Source organism: Aotus nancymaae, unplaced genomic scaffold (assembly GCF_030222135.1).
Source record: "Aotus nancymaae isolate 86718 unplaced genomic scaffold, 86718_ANA_hifiasm-v0.15.2.pri h1tg000059l, whole genome shotgun sequence".
Classification (NCBI taxonomy): domain Eukaryota; kingdom Metazoa; phylum Chordata; class Mammalia; order Primates; family Aotidae; genus Aotus; species Aotus nancymaae.
In genome coordinates, this window is record NW_026988473.1 from 28,216,182 (window position 1) to 28,239,087 (window position 22,906).

At 41.2% G+C, this 22,906-nt stretch overlaps 1 protein-coding gene across 3 annotated transcripts in view; it reads right to left on the reverse strand.

Annotated features, from left to right (window-relative positions):
* TCP11L1 (t-complex 11 like 1) overlaps positions 1–22,906 on the reverse strand; it is a 47,387-nt gene extending 24,481 nt beyond the window's left edge. Inside the window, exons 1-6 of one of the 3 annotated variants that reach the window (XM_012452298.3) lie at positions 22,604–22,906; positions 19,311–19,497; positions 6,836–6,968; positions 4,361–4,481; positions 3,460–3,680; positions 2,392–2,528 (exon numbers count right to left, since the gene is read on the reverse strand). In XM_012452298.3, the coding sequence (XP_012307721.2) occupies positions 2,392–2,528; positions 3,460–3,680; positions 4,361–4,481; positions 6,836–6,968; positions 19,311–19,473 (775 nt within the window). In that variant the 5' untranslated portion in view covers positions 19,474–19,497; positions 22,604–22,906. Of the gene's footprint in view, positions 1–2,391; positions 2,529–3,459; positions 3,681–4,360; positions 4,482–6,835; positions 6,969–19,310; positions 19,498–22,160; positions 22,354–22,603 lie in introns of those variants that run through there. The other 2 variants (XM_012452300.3, XM_064365046.1) reach the window with 2 other exon arrangements.

Consider the following 22,906-nt stretch of genomic DNA (forward strand, 5'->3'; position numbering starts at 1 on the left):
GCGGGAGGCATCACACTACCAGACATCAAACTCTACTACAAGGCTACAGTAATCAAAACAGCATGGTACTGGTACCAAAACAGAGATATAGACCAATGGAACAGAACAGAGGCGTCGGAGGCAACACAACATATCTACAACCACCCGATCTTTGACAAACCTGATAAAAACAAGCAATGGGGAAAGGATTCCCTGTTCAATAAGTGGTGTTTGGCTAGCCATATGCAGAAAGCAGAAACTGGACCCCTTCCTGACACCTTACACTAAAATTGACTCCAGATGGATTAAAGACTTAAACATAAGACCTAACACCATAAAATCACTAGAAGGAAACCTAGGCAAAACCATTCAGGACATAGGCGTAGGCAAGGACTTCATGACCAAAACGCCAAAAGCATTGGCAACAAAAGCCAAAATAGACAAATGGGACCTAATCAAACTCCACAGCTTCTGCACGGCAAAAGAAACAGTCAATAGAGTGAATCGGCAACCAACAGAATGGGAAAAAATTTTTGCAGCCTACCCATCTGACAAAGGGCTGATATCCAGAATTTACAACGAGCTAAAAAAGATTTACAAGAAAAAAACAAACAAGCCCATTCAAAAGTGGGCGAAGGAAATGAACAGATACTTTACAAAAGAAGACATACATGAGGCCAACAAGCATATGAAAAAATGCTCATCATCACTGGCCATTAGAGAAATGCAAATCAAAACTACATTGAGATACCATCTCACACCAGTTAGAATGGCAATCATTAAAAAATCTGGAGACAACAGATGCTGGAGAGGATGTGGAGAAATAGGAACACTTTTACACTGTTGGTGGGAGTGTAAATTAGTTCAACCATTGTGGAAAACAGTGTGGCGATTCCTCAAGGACCTAGAAATAGAAATTCCATTTGACCCAGCAATCCCATTACTGGGCATATATCCAAAGGATTATAAATCGTTCTACTATAAGGACACATGCACACGAATGTTCATAGCAGCACAGTTTACAATAGCAAAGACCTGGAACCAACCCAAATGCCCATCGATGATAGACTGGACAGGAAAAATGTGGCACATATACACCATGGAATATTATGCAGCCATTAAAAATGAGGAGTTCGCGTCCTTTGTAGGGACATGGATGAACCTGGAAACCATCATTCTCAGCAAACTGACACGAGAACACAAAATCAAACACCACATGTTCTCACTCATAGGCGGGTGTTGAACAAGGAGAACACATGGACACAGGGAGGGGAGCACTATACATGGGGGTCTGTTGTGGGGGAGTGGGGGGGACAGCGGGGGGGTGGGGAATTGGGGAGGGATAGCATGGGGAGAAATGCCAGATATGGGTGAAGGGGAAGAAGGCAGCAAATCACACTGCCACGTATGCACCTATGCAACAACCTTGCATGTTTTTCACATGTACCCCAAAACCTAAAATGCAATAAAAAAAAAAAAATTATAGAATAAGAATATAAAGAAAGAAAAAAAAATAAAAATAAAAAAATAATAAAAAAAGGTGCCTGGCTCATCAGCTTACTGTGTGAGGATTACATATGATCATGCACATACAGCCTGTGGCACAAGTCTGGCACTTAGTAAACATTACCAAACTTCTTCTATTTCTACCCCTACCTTGCCCTTTCCTGACTTCCCCTGGCCCCAGCACCACCTCAGACTTCTCTGCCTGGGGCAGGATGAATCGATTGTGTGGGGCATTGCAACTAATCTGGTCAGGCAACCCAATCAACCCAGAGACTGCTGTTTTCATCTCCTCATCAGCAAAGTTAGAGGCCAAACAGAATTCATCATACATTGGCTCTGAAGACCGAAATTTACCCAGAATGTCAGCCAGCAATGCAGAGACCATAAAAAGCACCCTAGAAATACAACATAGTTTTAGATTCTGATAGTTGTCTGTTTTCTGCAGTCATCTGAGACGTCCATAAAAATGAAGACTCTTCCTGGGTATAAAACAAGAAGATTCATGCATCCAGAACAAAAGCAAAGTTAAATTTCCTGCTATGCCACACAGGGAGAAGAAAAGTGAATTAACATTCACAGGACGTCTGTCATGTTTTAAAAAATCAAGACCAAGAATGTATTTTACTTCAAACTGGTGTTTTCATCAAAAAACCATTTATAATTGAGGACTTCATTGTTTTTAATTTCTATTCTCATGGTCTACTCACATTCCTTGTCAATTAAGTTTTCTTTTCAATGCTTAACAACTCTAGATGGAATCCTAACCTTTTGTGCTTTTCTCTTCAAATTAGACTATTCTCATACTAAATTTTAGTTATGTTCTGAAAATAATATTATAACAAACTATGGCAGCTACAATGAAAAACCACAGACAACAAAAAAAGTACCATAAAATATAAAACATACTTGGTTGCCTCTCCAAAATCTCCTGAAACTTCTTTCTCTCGTATTCAACTGACTGCTGCATGAGATGAGGCCTGATGCTACTGATAGCAAAGTTGGCCATGTCCACTTTCATTAGGTCCAACACAGAAAAAATTTCTCTAAAAGAGAAAAGGATTTAGAACCAAGCAATTGTAAACTAAACATAGTATTAAAGGAAAAGAGGACCAGACCCATAGCTCACGCCTGTAATCCCAGTACTTTGAGAGGCCAAGGCGGGAGGACTGCTTGAGCCCAGGAGTTCCAGACCAGCCTGGGCAGCAAAGCAATTGTGACAATGTGATAAAAACTGATGGATCTACATGAAGGGCATGTGAGGGCTGATTGCACTGTTTTTGAAACCTTTCTGTAGGTTTGGAATTTTTCAAAAGAAAATGTTGAGGGAATTTGATGTATAAAAAAATATATAGATCAAAATGATAAAAGTGATTGTACCTCTGAGTGGTACAATTATGAGTAAATGTCCTCTTTTTACTTTTCTGCATTTTACAAAATGTTTGCTTAAAATTTCTTTGTTAATTCATGAGTACCAAGACTTTGGGAAGTTTAAACCGAAAATAGCTCTGGGCTGAGCACAGTGGCTCATGCCTATAATCCCAGCACTTTGGGAGGCCAAGGTGAGTGGATCACCTGAGGTCAGGAGTTCAAGACCGGCCTGTCCAACATAGTGAAACCCCATGTCTACTAAAAATACAAAAGTTAGCCAGGCATGGTGGTGTGCACCTGTAATCCCAGCTACTCAGGAGGCTGAGGCATGAGAATTACTTGAATGCACCAGGCAGAGGTTGTAGTGAGCGAAGATTGCCCCATTGCACTCCAGCCTGGGCAACAGAGTGAGACTCCATCTCAAAAAAAAAAAAGAAAGAAAAGAAAAGAAAATAGCTCATGCTCCCTTGCCAGTCCGCCTGTCTTCCTCCCCTTCTTCCCTGCCCAGCCTCCCCGCTCCTTCCCCCACAAAAAGAAAAAAAAAAAAAAGAAAGAAAATAGCTCTGAATTGTAGGTGTACAGAGTATGATTACCATAGTTCCATACCTGAAAAGGGGCACTATTTCCTTAATGTCCTTTAGTTTCTTAACTTCCTCATCTCGAGCAGGTGCACACAGTGTCCCCATCATGCCAATAATGAATTCTGCCAGCTTGGAAATGTCTAGGGCCCCGTTCTCTGCTTCCTGCTTTATCAGATCCAGATCCAAGACTTCTGTTATCTGGTTTCTCAGTCTAGTGTGACCAGGCAGCAAGAAAGATAAGAGAGTCTACAAGAGAACACAGCTACATTTAATCAAAATTCCTTAGACATCATTTCTAATTATATGTAATTTATAACTATCCAAATACGGGCTTACCAATTGCTATGTAATATTGCACATATTTTACTTCTTACTCAACAAATCTACAGAAAAACATGTTTACAAATCATTTACAATAATTACTTAAGCTTCCACTTAAGCTCCAGGTAGCAATTAAATGGATAGAAGAAAAACCTGTTAATGGTGAAAGAAGAAAAGCATGTTTTGTTAATGTGAGCCTGTGAGCCAACCACAGATGACAATTTCCATGGATACATTTCTTCTCTGCTGCTATTGCTAAAGGCATTGCAAAAACAGTCCCTCCACCTAAAGCTTTCTCTATCTCGAAGGCTGAATCACTTTTTGGCCATTATAAATGGAATGTGTCCACACCTATTAACATTTATAAATAACCTAGATTTTGTGAAATAACTTTGTTGTCTTTAATGCCTTCAGGTTATCATGGCTTGCTTAAAATTTTTTTAAAAAGGGCATTAAGCCAAAAACACTCTTGATCCACCTTTTGGTAAGTTATTTAACTTCTTGATCCTTCAGTTTCTTCATAAAGTCTTCTGGTGGTGAAACAAGAAGTTGAATAAACACTCCTAACACACCAGAAAAGCATCACAATTCACTCTTTGCCTCACCTCTTTGATTTCTCCTACAAGTTTGATAGCATGGTCATATGCTGGGGGGTCTTCACTTAGCTGTGCACTCAAGCAATCCCAAAACACTTTATGTACAATATCCTTTACTCTTTTCTTCAAGCTGGGGCAGTGGGAAAAAAAAAAGGTAAAAACCAAAATATCTGAGTTTCAAATCACTTTCAAAAGCACAAATACTATGGGTTTCGGGTAAGATCAATCCCAGTCATTTGGACCAAGGAAAAATTTCCCAGGCATATTTCAACCAATGGCATACCTTATTTTAAAAGTTAGTGATTTTTTGCAGTAAGCCTCTCATTGGAAATAATCGCTCTCAAGTAATCGGATGGCCAACACTAATCATTTTTAGTTCCCTGATACTAGCCAGTTTCCTAAGATTTTTATAATTAGGTAGTCTAAGATAACAATTTAGGCTGGGCATGGTGGCTTATGCCTGTAATCTCAGCACTTTGGGAGGCTGAGGTAGGCAGATCACCTGAGGTCAGGAGTTCGAGATCAGCCTGGCCAGAGGTTGAAGTGAGCAGAGATAGCATCACTGCACTCTAGCCTGGCTGCACTCTAGCCTGACAGAGCAAGACATTGTCTCAAAATAATAATAATAATAATAACAATTCAGTATGCAGTAGGTTGAAGGGCTTTATTTCCTAAAAATATCATATTCCCATGTGATATATGGGACAATTGCTTAACTAAGTACCAAACTATAACAATTTATATATACATCATAACATTTCATTAAAACCAGTCTTGGCCAGTTGTGGGGGCTCATGCCTGTAATCCTAGCATTTTGGGAGGCCAAGGAGGGCATATCACCTGAGGCGAGGAGTTCAAGACCAGCCTGAGATAGAAACACTATTTCTACTAAGATTACAAAAATTAGTGGGACATGGTAGTGCATGCTTGTAGTCCCAGCTACTCAGGAGGCGGAGGCAGGAGAATTGCTTGAACCTGGGAGGCGGAGGCTGCAGTGAGCTTAGATTGCACCACTGCACTCCAGCCTGGGCAACAGAGCAAGACTCTGTCTCAAAAAACAATAACAAGAACAACAACAAACCAGTCTTTATGTCTTGAGCACAAAACAAGTAATTCTTCATTATTAAATGCAAAAAAGTGGCTGGGCACGGTGGCTCATGCCTGTAATCCCAGCACTTTGGGAGGCCAAGGCAGGCAGATCATGAGGTCAAGAGATCAAGACCATTCTGGCCAACATGGTGAAATCCCATCTCTACTAAAAAATACAAAAATTAGCTGGGCATGATGGCATGCCTCTGTAGTCCCAACTACTTGGGAGGCTAAGGCGGGAGAATCACTTGAACCTGGGAGGCGGAGGTTGCAGTGAGCCGAGATCGCGCTACTGCACTCCATCCTGGCGACAGCAAGACTCCATCTCAAAAAAAAAAAAAAAGGCAAAAAAGTACTATCTTTGCAGATATAAGAAATATCTGTGAAGTCATATTTAGAAACTTCCTACAAAAGACACTTGCCAGCACAGCAGCCATTCCTCCCGCTTTGTTAACAGAATCTCAGTGTTTTTCAGGGTAACAATATACTCTGTGACAATAAGTCATGCTGATCTAATAAGCCCATCACAGCAGTTCATTCCCTTTTGCCCGGTTTAAGCTTTCCAGGCTCACTTATAACAGGGGTAGCATGTGACTAAATTCTGATTAACAAAATATTAGCAGATGTCTGTTTCATGACTCCAGGGGAAGGTGTTCCTCTCTAACAAAAGAAGAGCTCTAGTCCTCCCAGCCTTTTCCCTCTTGCCCAGAATGCTGACGTATGATGGGATGCTTGGAGCTGCAGCATTCATCCTGCAACCATGAAGACACCCCAACAGACTCTCAGACACCATCCAGAGTCCTGACTCGAGTGAGCTGCTGACAGAAGGGCATCAGCATGAATATTTCCTTGATTCTAAAACAAACATTCCCCCCCATATTTTAATCTCTCAGAAACTTGGATCTTTCTTAAAATCAATGGCATTTTTACAATTATAATGGGCAGTGTTTCTTCTTTCTTATGACAGCACATTTTTAAAAGTTGCACCTTACAATCAGTGGAGTCTTCTATTCAATAAAAAAAAGGTAAGTGCCAAGCACTAGGGACACAGAGAATAACCCACACACAGTCTTCACCTTTGTGAGGAAACCAACGACTATAGTACAGTGTGATAGTTTCAAAGAAGTGAATGAAACAATGCAATGAAAACACAAGATGAGGCAGCTAGATCCTACTGAGTAGGCAGAAGCTGATAAGAAAGACTCTCACAAAAGATTCCCAGACCTTTTATTTGCATTCTAAAGAATTAGTGTTCCTTGTTTAGGAATATTTTTTAGCAATAATGTACAAAAGAAAAAATATATTTGAATATATTGGTATCAACTGAAGGAAACATTTCCAGAACTGGGAAATGGCAGTATTCTACTAAGCAAGATAATTTAGCAAACACCTTACCTGTTTTCTGGTAATTCAACTGGTTTAATCTGAAAGTCTCCATTTACCACAATTTCATGGGCTAGAGCCATGTTGGTGACGCCTCTTGCTGTCTCTAGAAGTTCTTCTACCGTCACAAAGCGAGGAGGACTAGCTGTAAAAAAAACTCACTGTAAGAGATTTGCTTCACTAGATTCAATATTCTATTAAAATAAGGAGAAGACAGTGGTTCTGGTTCCAGACAATAATTTCAGTTATTGCCTCCATTAAAATGTTTGTTCTGGCATTTTCAAACAGCAGCAGAATGTTACTTCATATTCCTTTTTTTTTAAACCAAGAATCCTAAAAGCAGAGATCATTTATTAATATTCAAAACATGGTTTTTTTTTTTCTGAGACAAAGTCTCACTCTGTCGCCTAGGCTGGAGTGCAGTGGTGTAATCTCGGTTCACCATGACTTCTGCCTCCTGGGTCCAAGCGATTCTCCTGCCTCAGCCTCCTGAGTAGCTGGGACCACAGGTACATGCCACCACGCCTGGCTAATTTTTTGTATTTTTTAGTAGAGGTGGGGTTTCACAGTGTTACCAGGATAGTCTCGATCTCCTGACCTCATGATCCACCCACCTCGGCCTCCCAAAGTGCTAGAATTACAGGTGTGAGCCACCACGCCCAGCCAACATCTGGTTTTTACTAAGACTGGTCAATGGAAAATAATTACAGTAAATTGAAACTTAGGAAAACTTAAGTTACAGATGATCATCTGTCCCATAAGCTGAGGGTTTATTTTCTAATCTTTCTGCCCCCTGTCTACCCTAAAAAGAAAAAAAAAAAAGACACCAGATTTTTTTTTTTATTGCATTTTAGGTTTTGGGGTACATGTGAAGAACATGCAAGATTGTTGCACAGGTACACACATGGCAGCGTGATTTGCTGCCTTCCTCCCCTTCACCTATATCTGGCATGCAATCTCTCCCCAGGTCCCCACCCCCCGCTGTCCCTCCCCTATTTCCCCCCAACAGACCCCAGTGTGTGATGCTCCCCTCCCTGTGTCCATGTGTTCTCATTGTTCAACATCCGCCTATGAGTGAGAACATGCGGTGTTTGATTTTCTGTTCTTGAAAGACACCAGATTTAAGACCTCCTTTGCTCCCATTAGCAGTTTACTTTTGTACTACTACAAACACTGCCACAAATGAATCTCCCCAAATGAAAACAGCATCAAGGCTAGGCACAGTGGTTCACATGTGTTATGCCAGTACTTTGGGAGGCCAAGGCAAGAGGCCAGGAGTTGGAGACCAGCCTAGGTACCATACTGAGACCTTGTCTCTACAAAAAAAATTAGAAAACTATCTGGGTATGGTGGTGCATGCATGCCTGAAGTTCCAGCTACTGAGGAGGTTGAGATTGAAGAATCACTTGAGCCTGTGGTGAGCTATGATCATGTCACTGCAGTCTAGCCTGGGCAACAGAGCAAGACCCTGTCTCAAAAAAAATAAAAAGTTAAAAATAATTAAAATAGCTGGGCACGGTGACTCACGTCTATAATCCCAGTACTTTGGGAGACTGAGGCAGTCGGATGACCTGAGGTCAGGAGTTCAAGACCAGCTTGGCCATCAAGAGATCGAGACCATCCTGGCTAACATGGTGAAACCCCATCTCTACTAAAAAATACAAAAATTAGCTGGGTGTGGTGGTGTGCCCCTGCAGTCCCAGCTACTCGGGAGGCTGAGGCAGGTGAAACCCTGTTTCTACTAAAAATACAAAAAGTAGCCCAGCGTGGTGGTACACACCTGTAGTCCCAGCTACTTGGGAGGCTGGGGCAGGAGAATCCCTTGAACCCAGAAGACAGAGATTGCAGTTAGCCAAGATTACGACACTGCTCTCCAGCCTGGGTGACAGAGTAAGATCTTGTCTTAAAAAAAAAAAAAAATTAAAATAGCGTCAAGTCCTTTATGGTGCTGATGATGCTGTTTAAACAATGCTAAAACTACTATCTTGTACAGGATACTGAGACAGAATATGAGAGCTCTGCAGTGGCCAATGGACAGATCAAAAGAGATGTGACACAAGAATTTTGTAGAATGCTGATCCAGTGAATCAAAAACTTTGAAAAAGAGTCATCATTGATTTCTCTCTTTCCCCTGCTTCATTATCCAAGTCCTGTAGATTTTACTTCTGTATCAACTGCTGCAACAGTCTCATAATTTGTGTCCGTACTTCTCTCTTTTAATAAAGCTTGAGACCGATCGTTCAGAAATAAGGTTCTGAACCAAGGAACAAAGGGGAATTCTTACTTTTAAAAGTCTATGATAAGTCCAAACTAACCCCTGTAATCCCAGCACTTTGGTAGGTGGAGGCAGGTGGATCACCTGAGGTCAGGAGTTCGAGACCCACCTGGCAATCAGGGTGAAACCCCGCCTCTACTAAAAATACAAAAATTAGTGGGGCACAGTGGTGCATTCCTGTAATTCCAGCTCCTTGGGAGGCTGAGGCAAGACAATTGTTTGAACTTGGGACATGGAGATTGCAGTGAGCGATCACACCATTGTGCTCCAGCCTGGGTGACAGAGTGAGACTTCCTCTCAAAAAAAAAAGTCTCTGATAGCAGTTCTCAAACATTAGCCTACACTGGAGTCAGAGGGAAAGCTTGTGAAAACAGATTGCTGGGCCCACCTCTCAGGGTTTCTGATTTAGCAGGTCTGGGGCAGGGCTAATCAATCTGCTTTTTATTATTTTATTATTATTTTTTTGAGACAGGGTCTCACTCTGTCACTGGCAGGAGTGCAGTCACACAATCATGGCTCACTGCAGCCTCAACCTCTCAGGCTCAAGCCATCTTCCCACTTCAGGCTCCTGAGTAATTGGGACTATAGGCACGCGCCACTATGTCCGGTTATTTTTTGTATTGTTTTAGACACAAGTTTTGCCATATTCCCCAGGCTGGTCTCAAACTCCTGAGCTCAAGTGATCCGCCCGCCAAGGTGCTGGGATTACAGGCATAAGCCACAGCACGCGGACCAGAATCTGCATTTCTAACAAGTCTCCAGTTGATGCTGATGGCTCCAAAACCCACAGTTTGAGAAGCACTGGCCTAGAAAATGAATATATTAATTTTATGTGAAGTCATAAGATCTGGCCTTAAAAGTAGGTAAGTATTGTCACTGGTTTGCCCAGCTTTAAAAGATCTTAGGTTAGTCAAAAAGTTATTTTCATTCTTTTTTCTTTTGTTCACCAAAGAAAAAAAAAAGGAACCAAATCGAAGAGCTAGTCAAATCCCGTCTGGCAAAAATCTTTATTTGTTCACAAGGGGAAGCTGAGAAAACTCAAAATTCTTCCTCACAACATTTTCAGCATTTCCAGAGAATATGAATAAGAATACAGAATAAATAATAAATCTGGCTTCATGAATATTGCTAAAATATAATAAATATTCAAAATCAAAGCTCAATATATCTTTTCAATTAAAAACAATTTTTTTAACTTTTAAGTTCAGGGGTACATGTGCAGGTTTGTTATATAGTTAAACTGGTGTCACGGGGGTTTGTTGTGGAGATGATTTCATCAGTCAGGTATGAAGCCTAGTACTCATTATGTTCCTTGATCCTACTAGACCCAGTGTCTGTTGTTCCCATCTATGTGTATATTATTATTATTATTTTTTATTTCTATGTGTATATTATTAAGATGTCAATTCCCCCAAATCAATCTATTGGTTAAATGCAATCCCAATCAGAAGGCTTTTTTGTTGAAACTGACAAACTAATTCTAAAATTTATATGGAAACACAAAAGACCTTGAAATAAGCCAAAACTATTTTGAAATAGAAAAATAAAGTTAGAGGACTGACACTGACTTCAAGACTTATTTAAAAATTATAATAATCAAGACAGTGTATTTTTAGCACAAGGATATATAGAAATTCAGGGCAGAAAATCCAGAAATAGACTGATATACACGCACATATGTATATATGTGGTCAAAAGACAAGGATAGGCTGGGCATGGTGGCTCATGCACTTTGGGAGGCCGAAGCAGGTGGACTGCTTGAGGCCAGCAGTTCAAGACCAGCCTGGACAACACGGTGAAACCCTGTCTCTATTAAAAATCGTTTAAGCCCAAGAGGCGGAGATTGCAGTGAGCCAAGATTGTACCACTGCCCTCCAGTCTGGGCAACAGAGCGAGACTCTGTTTCAAAAAAAAAAAAAAAAAGCAAGTGTAGTCTTTTTTTTTTTTTTTTTAAATCAAATGGTGCTACAACAATTAGGTATCTATATGTAAAAGATTTACTCTAGATCCTTCTCTCATATGATAAACAAAAATCAACTCAAAATGGATCACAGGGCTGGACACAATGGCTCACACCTGTAATCCCAGCCCTTTGGAGGCCAAGGTGCAAAAATTGCTTGAGGCCAGGAGTTTGAGACCTGCCTGGGCAACATGGTGAATGAAACCCCATCTCTACAAAAAATACAAAAATTAGCCAGGGGTGGTAGCATGTGCCTGTAGTCTCAGCTACTCAGGAGGCTAAGGTGGGAAGATGCCTTAGCCCAGGAGGCAGAAGTTGCAGTCAGCCGTGATCCCATCACCACACTCCTACTTAGGTGACATATAGAGATCCTGTCTCAAAAAGAAAAAAGAAACACAGATCTAAGAGCTAAGACTATACAGAAGAAAACAGCTTCTAGTAGAAAATATAGATAAAAATCTTTGTGATTTTGAATTAGGCAAAGATTTCTTAGGATACAAAAAGCTCAAACTACAAAAATAAAAAATAGATAATTTGGACTTTTACAAAATTTAAAATGTACGCTCTGTTACAGACTCTATTAATAATTTTTTTTTTTTTTGAGAGAGGGTCTTACTCTGTTGCCCAAATGGAGAGTGGTGATCACAGCTCACTGATGCCTCAGTCTCCCAAGTAGCTAGGACTATAGGTGCATGCCTGGCTCGGTAGGGATTTGCTGTATTTATACACATGTATAAATATATGCTTATTATTAAATTATTTCTGTTACCAGTTATCAGAAAATGAAACTTCCACTGTGGATACGTCAATATCAAGCATCATTATCAAGTATCAGGTGTTATTAAACTCCATCAAGTTTTAACCTCTTAAAAAAAACTCAGATTATTATTGGGGCTTCCAAGTCTTTTAACCTTGCTTTTGCAAAAAGTAACCAATGTCTTATCATCTGAAATTTATGAAAATAACAGAAACAAATCAAGTCCTCTCAGTGGATTTATTTCCCAATAATTTTAGCTATCTGGGTAATAATAGACACTGTTACTATGCTGCCTAGTCATGAAACACAGTAGCTGGAGCAAATCAGGAAGAAATTTCACTTCCTCTAGACTCTGTATGACCTTGAACAAGTCACTTAAATCTTCCAGGGTCAGTGTTTCTCATATGTAAAAACAAGAGACTTAAGTGTGTTGTATGAAAAATAAGAATCCTCCAAATTTTAAACAAGTGCATTCTCAGTGTTTTGGGCATACTTGGAACAAAACAGCTTGCACCAAGTACTAAGAACATCAAACATCCAGGAAGAAGAAAGTTTTCAGGAGCTATCCAAGTTAGAGACTACATAAAATCAGACTTATCAATGATGGGGTATCTGACCATGAAAGATAAAAGCTACAGTTCTAAGACATGATCAGGACATGTTACAGATGTACATACAGAGGAATTATTCACTGCATACAAATGATAGGGTTGTGGGGGTTTTTGTTTTGGGAGAGTGCTCAAATTTACCAATTTCATAAATGAAAATTTGGTAAAGATTTCATAAAATTTCATAAAGATCCAAGATGGCCGATTACTAGCAGCTCAGGATTGTAGCTCCCACTGAAAGTGCAGAGAACGAGAGGACGCCATATTTTCAGATGAATTTTTGTTGCTCACGGACCAGGAGATTCCCAGAGGAGGAGCCCCATGGGTCGCCAGCGCGACTCTTGTGGCCGGCACAGCGGTTCTCAGTGCAGAGTAAACGGGACTGGGTCTCCTTCTGGTCGACGTTTGGAGCTCCGGGAAGGCAGAGTCACCCATTCAGCTGATTGAAAAAGGGACTCAAGAGGGAAGCCAGACTGGAGATTCCTGGGCAGAAAAGCACCATGAATCTTAATGCTGCTGTTTAAGCTGGCGCAGTGGGTTGCTCAGATTCCAGCGCTGGGAATCAACAAGTTGGACGTCCACTCAGAGACCTAATTTGAAAGTCAGTAATTACAAAGATGACAGGTGGATAAATTTACAATGATGGGAAGAAACCAGCATAAAAAGGCTAAGAATACCCAAAATCAGAATGCCTCTCCCTCTACAGGGGATCACAGTTCCTCATCAACAGGGGAACAAGGCCTGATGGAGAATGAGTGCATTCCATTAACAGAATTAGGCTTCAGAAGGTGGATAATAAGAAACTTCTGTGAGTTAAAAGAACATGTTCTAGCCCACCATAAAGAAACTAAGAACCTTGAAAAAAGGTTTGACGAAATCCTAACGAGAATAGACAATGTAGAGAGGAATATAAGTGAATTAATGGAACTGAAGAATACAATACGAGAACTCCACGAAGTATACACAGGTTTTAACAGTCAAATTGATCAAGCAGAAGAAAGGATATCAGAGGTCGAAGACCAACTTAATGAAATGAAACGAGAAGACAAGATTAGAGAAGAAAGAGTAAAAAGGAATGAGCAAAGTCTCCAAGAAATATAGGACTATGTGAAAAGACCTAATTTATGTTTGATAGGTGTACCTGAATGTCATGAAGAGAATGAATCCAAGCTGGAAAATATTCTTCAGGATATTATTCAGGAAAACTTTCCTAACCTAGTAAGGCAGGGCAATACTCAACTCCAGGTAATATAGAGAACACCACAAAGATGTTCCTCAAGTAGAGCAACCCCAAGACACATTAGCATTAGATTCACCAGGGTTGAAATAAAGGAGAAAATTCTAAGGGCATCTAGAGAGAAAGGTCAGGTTACCCATAAAGGGAAGCCTATCAGACTCACAGCAGATCTCTCAGCAGAAACCCTACAAACTAGAAGAGTGTGGGGGTCAATATTCAATATCCTCAAAGAAAAGAATTTTCAACCCAGAATCTCATATCCAGCCAAACTAAGCTTCATAAATGAAGTAAAAATAAAATTTTTCGTGAACTAGCAAGCACTCAGAGATTTCATCACCACCAGGCCTGCTTTATAAGAGCTTTTGAAAGAAGCATTACACACAGAAAGGAACAACCAATATCAGTCATCCCAAAAACTTACCAAAATGTAAAGAGTATCTCCATAATGAAGAATCTATATCAACTAATGGGCAAAATAGCCAGATAGCATTAAATGACAATATTAAACTCACAAATATCAATATTAATCCTAAATTTAAATGGATTAAATGCCCTAATCAAAGACACAGACAGGCAAATTGAATAAAAAGTCAAAACCCATCGGTACGCTGTATCCAGATCCATCTCATGAGCAAGGACACACAAAGACTCAAAATAAAGGATTGGAGGAAGACTCACCAATCAAATGGAGAGCAAAAAAAAAACCAGAAGTTGTAACTTTTGTCTCTGACAAAATAGACTTTAATAGTAACAAAGACTAAAAGAAACAAAGAAGGACATTACATAATGGTAGAAGGATCAATGCAACAACAGGAGTCAATGATCATAAATATACATGCACCCAATATAGGAGCACCCAGATACATAAGACAAGTTCTTAATGACTTATAAAGAGACTTGGACTCCCGCACAATAATAGCGGGAGACTTTGACACCACATTGTTAATACTCGACGGATCAACGAGATAGAAAATTAACAGGGACATATATGATTAAAACTCAGACCTGGAACAAGTAAACTCAGTGAATATTTATAGAATCCTTCACCCTAGGTCCACAGAACATACATTTTTCTCAGTATCACATTACACCTATTTTGAAAGTGGACATAATTGGAAGTAAATCACTCTTCAGCATTTGCATAACATTTCATAGACTTTTTTTTTTTTTTTTTTTTTGAGACGGAATTTTGCTCTTGTTACCCAGGCTGGAGTGCAATGGCGCAATTTCGGCTCACCGCCACCTCCGCCTCCTGGGTTCAGGCAATTCTCCTGTCTCAGCCTCCTGAGTAGCTGGGATTACAGGCACGCGCCACCATGCCCAGCTAATTTTTTGTGTTTTTAGTAGAGACGGGGTTTCACCATGTTGACCAGGATGGTCTCGATCTCTTGACCTCGTGATCCACCCGCCTTGGCCTCCCAAAGTGCTGGGATTACAGGCGTGAGCCACCGCACCCGGCCATTTCACAGACTTAAATGAAATATTGGTTGGCTGTTTGTTTGTTATTTTCTTCCCTTATTCCTTCCTTATTCTCTGCTGTTAAGCACAATTATTGGCATAAAAGAGGTTTTTAATACCTATTTTTAGATTGCATTCCAGCCTGGGCAATAGAGCAAGACTCCTGTTCTCTCTCCCTTTCTTTTCCTCTTTCTTTCTTTAAAAAAAAATAATAATAATTAAAATAAAATAAAATAAAGTAGGATTCACTCTCTAACTGATCTAGGACAACATTTCATCTTTTTTCCTCTTCCATGTGCCTCCTGTACCTAGAGAGAGAAAAAAAAAAAATTCATAAAGATGCAATTTGGTGGACAATACGGCTTTGCCTCAATTTGTGAAGAGAATCTGAGTTGTAATAAGAGCCATGAAAAATGGTATAAGGTTAACTCAGACACAGTGGTGCACACTTGTAGTCTAAGCTACTAGGGAGGCTGAGGTGGGTGAATCACTTGAGCCCAGGAGTTCAAGGCCAGTCTGGGCAACATAAAGAGATTGTTCTCTTAAAAAAAAAAAAAAAGTTAAGGTTACATATAACTTACCCTGGAGTTTATCTTAGTGATACAAAGCTAAAGCTGTTGCTAAATTCTGTTATTTTGTTACAGCATTTGTGCACTGATGCCCTGTAGAGAAACTGAAAACCGTATTAGGTTAAATATGATTTCTGAGAGCCTGGCAGACAGATTCCAAAATAAAATGAAGTTCTAATTTAGAATGGTTGTACTCTTTCTTTACTAGGGTGTCCTGAGATGTCTATACCCTCTAAAAAGATGCTGTTAGTCACACAAGTGGATGGACATTTATGGAAAGCAAGATGGTAAATGTCACCAAAATAGCTACTATAGAGTAAGTACAGTAAAGCAAGGGTAAAGGTTACTCATATTACTTATTATGTTGATGGAAACTGCTTGTTAATTTGTCTTCCTTGCTAGCCTGTAAGCTCCATGAGGACAGAGACAACATGGGCCTGGTTCACTGCTGAATCCCTGACATAGAGTATGCACTCAACAAATATTTGACTGATTGAATACAGAGATACCATAATTCAAAGTCTAGTCATGAGCTTTAGAAATGTAAGTTCTCGTTTCATCTATTCATCTAAGGATGACTGGGATCTACTAATTAAATTCACAAGGATCTGATTTAATAAACCAAAGTCCTACGTAGGGGATATTAACTGGAGTAATAATTGATGTTTGTCATCTGAATATAGCATCTTTTACTGGTCAACTAGGGGATTAAACATTAGAACAGAAGGTTCTTTGTGAGAAGAGGATTAAAGTATATACAAGTACAAGATTTTAAAGAAAACATTGTTAAGTTACAGTTGACTGATCCTTATTCTGTTTAAAGGATCTCTGTTTAAAGAACAGATAATCTTTTACAATCAAATCACCACCTCAAATTAGTACCAACCAATTTTTTACAAGCCAGCCATTTCTCCTTTTTCAATATTCTGTATCAGTTACCATCAGCAATTCCACTCTTTTTTTTTTTTGAGATGAAGTTTCACTCTTATTGCCCAGGCTGGAGTACAATGATGCAATCTTGCGTCACTGAAACCTCTGCCTCCCAGGTTCAAGTGATTCTCTTGCCTCAGCCTCCTAAGTAGCTGGGATTACAGGTGCGTACCACCATGCCCAGCTAATTTTTGTATTTTTAGTAGAGATAGGGTTTCGCCATATTGGCCAGGCTGGTCTCAAACTCCTGATCTCAGGTTATCCACCCACCTTGGCCTCCCAAAGGGCTGGGATTACAGGGATAGCCACCTTGCCTAGCATAGCAATTCCACTCTTAAAGTATTACTCTGTGTTATAATTTCAAACAATAAATGTTATCTTTTTGCTACTTACATTTTAATTTATAGAATTCCAAATGTGACTTTAGAGTTCCTTTAAACTTAGTAGCTACACATTTACAGAGTTTGGGGAAAATGTCTGCAAATTGTTAATTCTGTATTTTGTAAATCTTTATTTATGCTCTTTGTGTTCAATAATGCTTCCTTACCTGATCCCCAAATAATGGGGTCTTAGCTTTATCTTTTGGGTTTATAGCCCTGTACCTACCTACTACTACAGGAGAAATAGGAAGGCAGCTAACAGAAATATCTTAGGGCATTGATTTTAAACCTGATTTTGGTACAGACCACTATGAGAACTTAATGAAAGCTTCCATGACCTTCTTCCTAAAAGCATGCATATACAAACAAATGTTGATGTACTTTTTTGGCTGTTACTAGATCCTCTAAATTTTGATCATAGGTTCTAGGATAAGTATTCTTGCCTTAAGGGCATAACTACACACAATTTCAGATAATGTAGCTTAGTACTGGTTTAACACTAATTTGGAATCATGCCATCAGACTGACAGGTTGCCAAAGGTGCAGCCATCAACCAAAGAATGGCTGAACCCATAAAAATTAAAATTGTTTTAAACTATTAAAACCAATCAACCAACCAACCAATAGAGAATGACTGAAGACCTAAACCAAAAGTTCTTCTTTAGCAGAAACTATAGGTTGCAAAGCTATCATATACATCCACATTACAGCAAACAATCCTGGCCTACTTATTTATTTACTTATTTATGAGAGAGGATTGTCTCACACTGTCATCCAGGCTAGAGTGTGGTAACACGATCATGGCTCACTGCAGTCTTAACCTCCCCAGCACAGGTGATCCTCCTGTCCCAGCCTCCCAAGTAGCTGGGACTACAGCCATGTGCAACCATGCTCAGCTAACCTTTTCTTTTTCTGACAAAGGGTCTCACTACGTCACCTAGACTGGAATGCAGTGGTATGATCTTGGCTCACTGCGACCTCCACCTCCCAGGCTCAAGCAATCCTCCTGCCTCAGCCCCCTAAGTAGCTGGGACTATAGGCATGCACCACCATGTCTGGCTAATTTTTTATTTTTTGTAGAGATGGAGTCTCATTATATTGCCCAACCTGATCTTGAACTCCTGGACTCAAGTGATTCTCCTGCCTCAGCCTCCCAAAGTGCTGGTGTTACAGATATCAGTCACTGTGCCTGGCCGATGCTGGCATCTTTAAATGCAATAGATGACATGTTAGTAGCAATAGTAGTAACAACAACTAATGTTTATTAAGAATTTATTACCTGTGAAGCACTGTTCTAAGTGTCATACAAATTCATTAATCTTTACCGCTACCCTAAGAAATAGATGTATTTTCCTCATTTTAAAGTTAGGAAAACAGAAGCTTTCTAACTATACATATTGGAGACAGGCCTAGCATGCTAGACTGTGCTAGTAACAACATGTTTCCCTGGACACAATTTGACCTAACAGTTGATTTATTATAATCTATGTGATAATAAATCACAATAACACAGGGTCCGTTAATGTTTGCTTGAAGAATACTACGTTGACTAATACATTGCCTGGGAAGGGCTTTCATCATTTTAGAAGAAACACATCCCAAAACCCAAAAATGTCTGTACTTTTTCCAAATACGTACAACTACTGATCACCTACAATTTAAAAAGATAACATCAATACCAACATTCTTAGACTATGACATTCCCTCTTAAAAACTTTCATTTTTGGACTCACTTCAAAATGTTTAAGGTACCCTTCATAAAAGATGTGAGTTGAGGCAACTGCTAGGAATGCCTGAAGATACTGCCATCCTTTCATTTAAGAGGCTTGCTCCTTGGCAGGGATTTGAAATGACTTCACCAAACACATTCAGCAAACTGAATCCCCTGAAGTTCGTGGGAACTAAGCCCCCAGGCAGGGAATTAGTGTGTGGTGAATTCACTCACATTTTTTTTTTTAACCTGCACAAGCACAGTCCTGGCTGGAATCAGCCTCAGACTTTTCACTCTTTTAATGAAAGCTGCAATTTGCACTCCACCCTCCTATTTCTCAGAGCACTTCAGAAACTGGAATATCACTGAGGCTGGAGAAAGGAACATTCTGGACATTATTCTTAAATATTAATTTTCCATGCAATTGAAAATCCACAAGTAGCTAGGCTGCCAGCTGAGGAACTGCTATTATTCCTAAATCTATGTTGGCAATAATATATTATGAGAACCTAGCTCAGGGCCACATGCACAAAAAGGCCTCATACAACTGTCACCTGAAAACAATGATAACATTGCATCTAGCCACAGTCAAATTTGCTTACAGTGAGGTCTTTGCACTCTTTGGGGGCTGGTGGAGTCCGACTTTATTGCTTTCTGTAAGGCTTCATCAGCACCTTCCACAGCATCTTCAAGGCCTTGCTCAGAATCATTGGATTTTGATTTTCCTGCTTCATTTACATTGGACTTGTCAAGGTTTTCAGACATTCTCAATTAAGTTTATTCACTTTCCTAGGAAAGAAAAAAAAAGAACCAAAAGTATTCTAGTTCTGTCACCAGCTAGCAATGTGACTTAGGGCAAATCATTTAATCTCTTTGGGTTTCAGTTTTCTTTTTTGTAGAATAAATGAGCTTGCTAAGATCTTATCCAGCTATAATATTCTACTTCAATGATTAAACAGATACTTGTAAAATGGCATTTGTAATTTAACAAATTTCTGGATCTCAGATAGTTAGTTGGAATATTTTTGTCCTACTCCTGAGTAGCATGTTACAAGAATACAGGAACTTAAACTACTAGAAGACACACTCTAAACTGCCTGCGGCTACTACTTTAATCAGTGATTCAGTGTTACATTCTTCACTTTCATTCCTAAGAGCAGATAGGTAAACTCCTTGGAAAAAATGTTTTTAATCAAGCTTACAAGTGAATCCACTAGGCTGAAGGGTTGATTCCTTGATATTATCGTGTGAATAAGATACCTAGAGATGACAGAAAATAGAATCTTTTTTTTTGAGATGGAGTTTCACTCTTGTTGCCCAGGCTGGAGTGCAATGGAGCATTGGCTCACTGCAACCTCCACCTCCAGGGTTTATGAGATTCTCCTGCCTCAGCCTTCCAAGTAGCTGGAATTACAGGCATGCGCCACCATGCCCAGCTGATTTTGTATTTTTAGTAGAGACGGGGTTTCACCATGTTGATCAGGTTGGTCTCAAACGCCAGACCTCAGGTGATCCACCTGCCTCAGCCTCCCAAAGTGCTGGGATTACAAGTGTGAGCCACCACGCCTGCCTCCTAGGGTGTTTCTAACTGAGGAAGAAGACACAATGTCTCTGCATTTGCTGAAAATAATTAACATTTGTAACATTAGCACTTGAAGATTACAAAACATTTTCATAAACATTAATTAGACTTTCTTACATACATGGAAGGTAATGAAGGGATCAAAGGAAATGTCAAGTGATTTAGGGAGTTTGGCAGACTGTGTTCTGCACATTAGAAAGATGTGAAGAGTCACCTAATAGAATTATCTGAAATTCAAAGAACTCCATTAAATAGAATGAAGTTACAGGAACTGAAATATTCTGGCCTGTTTTTTGTTTTTTGTTTTTTGGTTTTTTTTTGAGACAGAGTCTTGCTCTGTGGCCCAGATTGAAGTGCAGTGGCGAGATCTCAGCTCAGCTCACTGCAACCTCTGCCTCCCTGGTTCAAGGGATTCTCTTGCCTCAGCCTCTCGAATAGCTGGAATTACAGGCGCCTGCCACCACGCCCAGCTAATTTTTTTATTTTTAGTTGAGATGGGGTTTCACGATGGTGGTCAGGCTGGTCTCGAACTCCTGACCTCTAGTGATCCGCCCTCCTTGGGCTCCCAAAGTGCTGGGATTACAGGTGTGAGCCACCGCGCCCGGCCCAGGCCTGTGTTAATACGAAGGTGTTTTCATGAATTTCCCCTTTCTAGTCTCATTTTAGCTTCCAACACCTCACTGGGGACACCCATCTCCTCTCTATCCTAAATCCTGTTAGGGTCAGGAAATGCTCCAAGATCCAAAGGATAACGTTACCAGCATATTCTATGAGAAAGGACAAACAAAACGCTTCTAATTTTATCCTCTTCACATGCTGAGAAGAAGCCCAGAAGGGATGAAGTAATTCATTCTGTGCAGTGAGGAGGAAAGGCAGGATTTCTAGGTCTCTAATACTCAGCTTAGTAAACTAACTCCATCCTTTTAAGATTGAGTTCAAGTCCTGTCTCTTCCCAGGACGCTTCCCGGACCTCACCAGTGATTGTGCCTTTCTCAACTCCTATAGGGCTGGCTAGTCGACAGTTGGCATTCATCACTGCCTTAAATTCAATTCAAAGTATGCTTATTTAAACAGAAAGATGCAAATATATAGTCTAGAGGGGGAGGCAGACATGCTTACAAGGAGCCATAATGAAACTTAAGCCTTAGTGGCATTATGAAATTGCCCAGGGAACATAGCAGAGGAAGAAACTAACTGCCTGGGAGGAGATTGAGAAAACCTTCCCATAAAAGATGACATTTGAGCTGATCTTTAAAAGGAGTAGGATTTCACCCTGTTAAAACATGTCTGGAGGGGGAGAAAGGAGGTGAAAAAAAAAGGGCATTTCACTCAGAGGGCAGAAAATGAGAAAAGGAAGTGGCTAGTGATGATGGAAAGATGCGTTGGGGCCAGATGGTAAAAGTGCTAGTTTTTATTTTAAAATTCTCCACCTAGATTTCGAACTTCTTAAGAGCCAGCACCAGTCATATTCCCCACTTATGCTCCATCCTTATATCCCCCAAATAGACATCCACGAAGTATCTGTTGACAGAGATGAATCCCTACGTCATCTCTGTGATGTCAGTGTATGTGGGAGGGCTGGGCGTTGGTCTCAGACATACCTGGGCCCCAATTCTGGCTCTTTACTAGCTGTGTAACTTCAGTTCCTTCCTCTGTAAAATAGAGCTACCTACCTGCTCGGTTTGGGGGGAGCTGAAACGAAAGATGTGCACAGCAGAGGCTGGCACACGGCAGGCCTTCCACAAACTGTAACTCTAATTAAAGGGCTCTAGGATGCAGCCAGGAACCATTTAATTGCTTACAGCGCGCGCATTCATTCAACCCCCACTGTATGTAAAAAAGGGAGCAGAGGGGAGGAGGATCCACGCACTTGCCAAGAAGACGGTCATCCGTCGGGGCTGCACGCGGGCCTAAGCTGGACACAAGACGCTCCCCAGCAGAGAGGGTCTTTCAGCAAAAGAAAGGGGCTCTGTCCTCCGGCGCCGGGAATCCCTCCTCTGGCACTGAGCTCCACACGCGCCCGGCGTCCGGATTCCGTTGTAAACAGCTGTTCGGGCCGGCGAGGGAGTGGCACCGCCGGGAGCAGGGGAGGACGCGGGCGCGCCAGGAGGGCGGCCTCAAGGCGTGGGCCCCACCCGCCCGCGGACCCCGCCTCTTCCTCGCCTGCCCCAGACATCCCCGGACGGGATCCGACGGGAAGAGGCGAAGAGATGAGGGCGACTTGGGCCGCGCGCCTCCGGAGCGGGCCCCGTCAGCCTCCGCCCGCGCTCGCGCTCCCGCTCCCGCTCCCGCTCCCGCTCCCGCTCTCCTCACCTGCCGTGGAGTCGGTGTTCTCCCTCCCGCCGCGAATCAGGCGCGGGCTGGCGCTACGGCGGAGACCGGAGCGACGCGCGGCAGACTGGGGCGGTTCAGCCTCTGCCCCTAAGAGGCCGCATCCCTCGCCACGCTGCGGGCGGTCCTCCCAGCCCGGCTTGGGTGGCCAGCGGTCCAAGAGGCCGCTTCTCAGCATCGGGAAGGAGGAGACTGCTCTTGACCGGGAGGCGCCAGCCCAATAAAGGGCAGCGCCATGTCTTCGTACGGAAAGGCGAGCGGCTTTTTCCCGTGCTTGCCGAAGGG